The sequence below is a fragment of the Herpailurus yagouaroundi genome, unplaced genomic scaffold (assembly GCF_014898765.1).
Source record: "Herpailurus yagouaroundi ecotype Mexico unplaced genomic scaffold, PumYag 189, whole genome shotgun sequence".
Classification (NCBI taxonomy): Eukaryota; Metazoa; Chordata; class Mammalia; order Carnivora; family Felidae; genus Herpailurus; species Herpailurus yagouaroundi.
In genome coordinates this window covers 12,730,860-12,738,332 of record NW_024412420.1, presented here as the reverse complement: position 1 = coordinate 12,738,332, position 7,473 = coordinate 12,730,860, and the positions used below count along the sequence as shown (strand labels likewise).

The following is a 7,473-nucleotide window of genomic DNA, read 5'->3' as shown; positions in this document are numbered from 1 at the left end:
TCAGAACGGAGGTGCCTGGGCAGGGGAGAGGGGCGGTGAGGTGACAGTCCAGGCAAGGGTCGCTCAGGGCCCAGCCTAAGCCAGGAGCAATCCAGAGAAGGGGACCAGAGCTCAGGCCTCCGAGAGAGAATGGACAGGATGTGGGGATTAAGGGAGAGAGGACAGGGGATTTTCAGCCCAGGGGAGTGGGGAGCTGTGAGGCTTCACTGAGCTTGACCACACGTGTTTTTTAAATGAATGGTCTCAGGCCCAAGTTCGGGGTTGTCTTTATTGGAGCTTGGAATGTCACTGCGATTCACCTTAATCAGAGGCAGACTGTGCGAAAATGAGCAACAGTGGCGGACCCCCAGCAGGGGCCATCGGGCTACATTGGGAACCCTGCTCGCCTGCAAGCAGTACACGGGCACACGCACACATGCACACGCTCCTACACAAACTCACACTCTCACGCGTGCTCACTCACTCCCAGGGGGTCTGAGGCCAGGCACCCTGCCGGCTCAGTTCGCTCCCCGCCTCTTGGACAGGTCTTGTCCACACAGCGGGGACCTGCCGAGCTGTGACTGAAGTTTCCTTCCGCTTGAGGACCAGGGCCGAAGGAACCAGAAGCTGCAGGCATTTTGCAGTTTGGGAGACGGGGATCCAGGAGGATGGGAGAGATTGCCAAGGACCGAGCAAAGGGAGCCCCGCTGAGCCAGGGCACGGGGGAGAAGATGCTGGAGAGGGATGGGATGGACAGGGGGTGGGCGGAAAGGCCATCTCTTCTCCTTCGTTCACTCCAACCACACAGCCGGGGCCAGAGCCCTGGGCATAGGAAGCCTGGGGAGCATCAAGGGGTCCCCTGTGTCCTAGGAAGGCACTAAATGGGGAACAGATCCTGGAGAGCCTGGAGTCTCCCCCAAGTACCCCAAAGGGGACAGAAGGGGAATGACAGAACAAGAAGGGTCTTACATGCTGGTTGTCTGGGAAAACAAGACTGGGGAAGCACGAGTCCTGCTTCCCACCCCAAACAGGGGGTGGGCGGTGGGCCGGGATGCAGCCCCTCTGGCCGGCAGAGGGGACAAAGCCAGGGCTGCCCCCTTGGTCTCCAGGGCGGTGACTGGGGAAGCCTGGCCTCACCCGTGTGTCCGTGGGAGGTAGAGGCAGGAGGGAGGAACCTGAGCCTCCTGCCCCCCCCCCGAGGGCCAGGGCTACCAGAGCACGGCCCCATCCAGGTTCCCGTATCCCGGCTCGGCCCGCAGCCTCCAGTACGTGTTGTTGGTCACCCACCACTCTTTCCCACTGCTGTCTGTCTGCCGCCTGGGGGAAGGAGAGGGGTGAACATCCCGAACTAAGGCCAGGGTCCCCGGACGCTGCCTCCCATAGCCGGCCCCACTCAGAGTGAGGAGGGGCTGTATGGGAGGTGGCAAGGAGCCTGGATGGCAGAGGCCTAGGGAGAGGGCAGAGGTACCTGAAGAAGCGAGCCTGGTGGACGATGTTGTTCTCCTCCATCACTCTGCGCCTGTCCCGCTGAAGCTGCTCGATCCTTCTCTTCTGGGCTTCAGCGGCCTGTATGTTCCCCTCCTCCAAGTACCTAAGCATCCACATGGCAGTCAGGGGAACTGCCCCCCCCCCCCCCCACCAAACCCAAGACCTCTGTCCCCTGCCCAGCTCTGCCCCCAGATGGGACCCATCTCCCTGGGGCAACGCCAAGAGGGAAGAACAGGCCGAGCTGGATGCGGAAGCTCATGTGGAAGAGGGAGGAGCCCAGAGGCTCCAGGGTGGGGCCCACTGACCTCTGGTCTGGCCGGAGCCGCGTGTCCGTGGAAGGCAGTGACCGTTTCAGCTCTGCCGTCAGCTCATTCAGCTCCAAGGCAAACTGAGTGAAGCCGAAGTTTCGCTCGTGGTCTGGGGGCATGGAGTCTGGGGGGGAAGGCAAGGGGCTGGGGCAGGTGGACTGTGCCATAGGCACCCTCACCCCTGCCCGGCCCTCCCTGACCAGGCCACATACTGGGTTTCCAGATGCACTGACCGCCGGGCAGGGATCCCCGGTATAGCCCCTCGTGCCACTTCCCGGAGAGTCGGTGGAGGACACGGCCGCTCCGGCTGAACACGGCCCCCTGCACCTCGTGGACGTTGGAGCTCCAGTACTTGGCCTGGGGTGGGGGTGGAGGCAGGGGACTTAGGGAGGTGTCCCCTCCCCTCCCCCAGGGTGAGCTGCTGGCGGCAGACAGGCAGGGTCAGGGTGGGGATGCCCACCTTGCAGAAGGTGATCTTGCAGTGACAGGAGCTGTCCTGCGTGTTCCGGATGAGCACCTCCCCATAGTGCTCGATCCAGCGCTGGCCGCTCAGAATGTTGTGAATGCAGGACGTCACCTTATTCCACTCAAAGTGGTCCCCAAATCTGAGAAAGACAGAGCAGGGGAGGGCAGCTGGCTGGCCCCGGGAACAAGTGCCACCCTGAGCCAGGATGCCCGTCATGTGGGTCTGTGGAAGGAACACTGCGGTCCTGGTTCTGCCTCTGCGTGAAGGATGACATATTTATAGGGCGCTTGGGTGGCTCAGTCGGTTAAACGTCTGACTCTCAATTTCAGCTCAGGTCATGATCTCACAGCTCATGAGGTCGAACTCCTCTTCAAGCCCCGAGTTTGGCTCTGTGCTGTCAGCCAGATTCTCAGATCTCAGATCTCAGATCTCCCAGCTGCTTGGGATTCTCTCTCTCCCTCTCTCTCTCTGCCCCTCCTCTGCTTGTGCACAGGCATGCGCTCTCTCTCAAAAATAAATATTAAAAAAAATATATAGGGGTGCCTGGGTGGCTCAGTCGGTTGAGCGTCCGACTTCGGCTCAGGTCACGATCTCACATTCCGTGATTTCGAGCCCCATGTCGGGCTCTGGGCTGATGGCTCGGAGCTTGGAGCCTGCTTCCGATTCTGTGTCTCCCTCTCTCTCTGCCCCTCCCCCGTTCATGCTCTGTCTCTCTCTGTCTCAAGGATAAATAAAAGTTAAAAAAAATTAAAAAAATATACATATATATGAACAAAACAAAAAGGATGACACATTTACAAAGCACAACAGTCCTCACAAAAAATATTGAGTCAACAGGTCTCCATTCATTGACAAAGCTCCTGAGTGCCTACGTCATGGGGATAAATACAGAGTCCCTGCCCGTGGGTGCCAGGGACCAGGGTAGGCCCATTCACACGTTACCCTGTCTAATCTACCCTTCCTCTGGGTTCTACTCATTACTCTTATTTCACGGAAGAGCGGACGGGACGCTCTGAAGCATTAAGCCTCTTTGTTGCGTGCATAATTATCAAAGCTGCCAGACAGAACTTCTAACTCTGAAGCCCAGGATCTTCCCGGCCCTGGACTGGCCTCTTGCTAACTCCTGGACCATGCCGGGTAAGCCCCCTTCTTCTCTGGCTGCTGTCCCCACTTGGAAAATGACGTGAGCTAGAGGACAGTGTTTCCAATGTGGTTTGTGATCAGTCCTGAGGTCAACTTAGGTCTCTGTGGGTCTGTGTATGAGGGTGGGTGCGTCTGCACGTTGGCTTGAAGTCTCAAATGATTTCTTACTGTGAGTCACGATCAAGAGAGTGTGAAAGCCACTGCATCAGATGACCTCAGTGAGCCTTTCCAGCTCTACCGTTCTAGGATTTTTCCTGTTTCTGTATGCACAACGGCTGTAAAAATAGGTGTGAAATGTATAGACACTACCCCACCGCAACCAGCTTCAGGCCAGACCTTTCGATCCTGCCCCTATCACCTCACCACCCCAGCCTGGAAGACGGCCCGTAGGCTGGGCCTGGCTGCTGACCTTAGCAGCCCCATAGGCTGGGGCCTTAGGGACACCCACCTGGGCAGGCTGACATTGACGGTCCCCACAGGCACAATCTCCAGGGATTTGCCCCAAAACTTGTTCTTCCACTTCATGTCTGGAGTTGGGTCAGGAGAGGGAGAGGGAGAGAGAGGGCAGAAAAGAGACCAGAGAGTGTTCCAGCCCCTCCCCCACCTGCCCTTCACCCTCATGTCCGCCTCCCCACCCCTCCCCCTCCCCCCATTCCTCACCTTGCCAGAAGATGAAGTTCTCAGACTCCGCATGGCATGCCGAGATGGGGGGATGGTGGGAGACCTTGGTGAACAAAGAAGGTCTCTTGACACTGCCCCTGAGGATTATGGGGTCTGCTCCTCACCCCAGGGCTCCCCAAAGTCCCTTATCCCCAATCCCAGTTCCTCTCCAAACCAGAAGACCAGTTGGTTCCAGGTCTCTTGTCTCTGTCATCCTCAGCCACCACCCAGATTCTGTTGCCCTCTCTGTTCCCATGAGGCCTCACATGCTTCCTTCTCACTCACTCCCTTCTGGAGCCCCAGGACCCCTGTTCAAGGCTACCAAGTCCTCTAGTAGTGACAGATGAGGCTTCCTCCTGTGCCCTGCCTGAAAGCCAGCCCTCCTGGGGGCCCTCTTCCCTCACTGCTTTCTCCTTCACCATCGTCACAGCCTCCAAAAAAAACTCTGGCCTTGCCCTTCTTGGAACGGCTCCATATCTGGAACTTGAACTTGGGTATCCCAAAGCCTGCAGCCTTGCCTCTCTCATTCCCTGTGGTCCATGACTCTTCCCAAGACTTTCTGCTCTGTTGTGCCCTGTCCGCCCTGCTCCACCACCGTCCCCCCGCCTGACATTGCTGTCACCTCCACCTTCTCACAGCACCCTCCACAACCTTCTGCCACCACTTGTCACAACACCTGGCATCGGCCTCCTCTGTGCCGCCCCTGGTTCCCTGCTCTTCATTCACTCCCACGGAGCCGAGGAACACACGGAGCACACACCTGGAAACTTCTAATGCTACACTCTGTCTACACCTGGGCCCAATCCTTCTCTGAGGACCCACACCCAACCCATCGCCTTCAAACCACATTGACACGCCCACCCTCAGAGGGAGACTAGAGGTGGCAACTCCTCCCACCAATTTATGGCTCCCACCCTGACCCCAGCCCCCTGAATCCACTGCCAGGCCTGGACCTTCCTCCTGGTGCAGCTGCCTCACACCCCTTCCTGCAGGCTCCGCCCTCCTCCACCCCACTGTCTTGCAGCCTTTCCCTCTACTTTTCTCTTTCTCTCCAAATAGAAGTATCTCCTGGGGTGCCTGGGTGGCTCAGCCAAGCTGAGTGTCTGACTCTTGATTTAGGCTCAGGTCATGATCTCACAGTTCATGACATCGAGCCCTGAGTTGGGCTCTGTGCTGACACAGGGCGCCTTCTTGGAATTCTCTCTCTCTGCCTCTCCCCTGCCTGTCCTTGCTCTCTCTCAAAATAAATAAATAAACTTTTTAATGTTTTTTTTTTTTTTTAAGGAAATATCAGGGCGCGTGGGTGGCTCAGTCAGCTAAGCATTGGACTCTGGCTCAGGACGTGATCTCACGGTTCGTGAGCTTGAGCCTGGCATCTGGTGACCTTGAATGCTGCTTCTCTCTCTCCCTCTCTGCCTCTCACTCACTTGCGCCCTCCCTCTCTAAACAAAACAAAACAAAACAAAAAACTAAAGAAATATTTCCTGTTTCTTCCATTTTAAAAAAAGAGTAAACCTTTCTTTTCTGGATGCACACACTTTTGCTCACGTACGCACAAAACAAACACTGGCAGCAGCAATCTCCTCAGAAGGATCTGGGGCTCATTTCCTATTGTACACATTCCTGTACTGGACGAACTTTTCACTATATTTTCAAAAACACTTAAAATCTAAACAAACAAAACATTTGCCTCAGCTCTATCCCCACCTCTGGCTGAAACCCTCTCTCTCTCTCCTCTTTCTCTCCCGGTCAACTGTTTTGAAAATAAGCTGCATTTTTTCTCTATTTAATTTTTTTTTTTTTTTTAAGGAAGCTCTACGCCCAACGTAGGGCTCGAACTCATGACCCCGAGATCAGGAGTGGTGCATTCTACTGACTGAGCCAGCCAGGTGCCCCATTTCATTTTAATTTTTTTAAATGTTTTTTATTTCTTCCTGAGAGAGAGAGAGAGAGAGAGAGAGAGAGAGACTCTGAAGCAGGCTCCAGGCTCTGAGATGTTTACACAGAGCCCAATGCAGGGCTTGAACTCACAGGCCATGAGATCATGACCTGAGCTGAAGTTTTGTGCTTAACCGACCGAGCCACCCAGGAGCTCCTAATTTTAATTTTTTTTAAGGCTCATTTTTCCCTACAATATTCTTTTTCCTAGCCACCCACTGTAACCTGGCCTCGGCCCACAGCCCTTCTCAGAAACCTCCCTCACTCAGTAAACCAACCAACCCCGTCAAAGTCCTGTGGACCATCCACCCGCACTTGGCCTCGGAGCTCCTCCGCCTTCCCAGCCCACCCTCCTCAGACCCTCTCCCGTGAGCAGCCCGTGACATCATCCGTCCTCTAAACTGGTGACTCCCGGGTCTGTCAGCCCCCACCTGTTCCCAGAGGAGCTCCGTACCCACACGGCCCGGGGCCTCCCGGACATCTCCCCGTGGAAGTCAAGCCCACGTAGACAAGGAGTCTCGCCAATGCAGTTACCTTCCTCACACACTTCCCATCTTGCTAACTGGCACTTCCATACACCTGCCGGGGCCCCCGAACCAGAAATTCAAGGCCATCTCCAGCTTTTCCCTATCATCGACCACCTCCTCTATCTCTTACATGTAACAGCATTCTGTTGGCAACTGTGTCCTGTCAAGGGCAACATGACACAGTTCCTGAATCCAATGTCCTCGCAATCCAGATGCCACAGCCTAAGTGCAGGTCTTTGTCAGCTCTTAACAGGGATGACTGAAATGGCCTCTTAATGGCCTTCTCTGACCCATCCGCACACCATGGGCTGAGCAATCTTTATAAAGTGCAATTTGGAGCATTGTCACTCTACTGCCTAAAACCCTCGATGACTCCCCATTGAAGGCAACCATTTGGCCTGCAGGGCTCCTCAGGGCTTGGGGCTGTCTTGCCACCCAGCTGCGTCTCTCATGCCCTGTCTGGAGCCTCCCATTCTCCCCACCCCCTGGATTCTTGGTGCACGTCAATCCTCCCTCAAGACCTAGGTGGAGATCAGCCCCTACAGCATGCCTTCCTGGCTGAAGGGCAGCCTCAGAGCCTCCAGGGTCCCAGCTCTAGAACATGGCCCAGTAACTCCCCATTTCAAGTCCACCCCCCACGCTCGGCAGGGAGCTCCCTGGAGCAGAGAGCCCTCTGCACCACCGCCATGTGGCACAGGGCTCGGCCCGGAGCCAGACGCCCTGAGCTCTCTCTCCCGCGCCCAGGCCCCTCTGAAGCCCCAGCCACCCGTGAGGGCCCCTCTTCTTCCGGGGCCCACACCTGCTCACTGATGAAGCGGAAGCCTCGGTCAGGCCGCTCACACTCATAGGTCTCCCCCAGGACGGGGTTGAAGGGCTTACAGCCTGCTCGGTGGTACGTGGACGAGTAGGCAGAGACCGCAAAGGCCGCGATGTACACCTGCGGGTGGAAGGGCGAGGAGATGCC

At 56.4% G+C, this 7,473-nt stretch overlaps 1 protein-coding gene across 2 annotated transcripts in view; it reads right to left on the bottom strand.

Moving 5' to 3' along the window:
• Positions 1-249: 249 nt before the first annotated feature.
• OSBPL7 (oxysterol binding protein like 7) overlaps positions 250-7,473 on the bottom strand; it is a 16,154-nt gene continuing 8,930 nt past the window's right edge. Inside the window, exons 16-23 of one of the 2 annotated variants that reach the window (XM_040497314.1) lie at positions 7,309-7,446; positions 4,045-4,108; positions 3,833-3,911; positions 2,236-2,380; positions 1,988-2,132; positions 1,773-1,899; positions 1,448-1,570; positions 250-1,296 (exon numbers count right to left, since the gene is read on the bottom strand). In XM_040497314.1, the coding sequence (XP_040353248.1) occupies positions 1,188-1,296; positions 1,448-1,570; positions 1,773-1,899; positions 1,988-2,132; positions 2,236-2,380; positions 3,833-3,911; positions 4,045-4,108; positions 7,309-7,446 (930 nt within the window). In that variant the 3' untranslated portion in view covers positions 250-1,187. Of the gene's footprint in view, positions 1,297-1,447; positions 1,571-1,772; positions 1,900-1,987; positions 2,158-2,235; positions 2,381-3,832; positions 3,912-4,044; positions 4,109-7,308; positions 7,447-7,473 lie in introns of those variants that run through there. The other variant, XR_005797516.1, reaches the window with a different exon arrangement.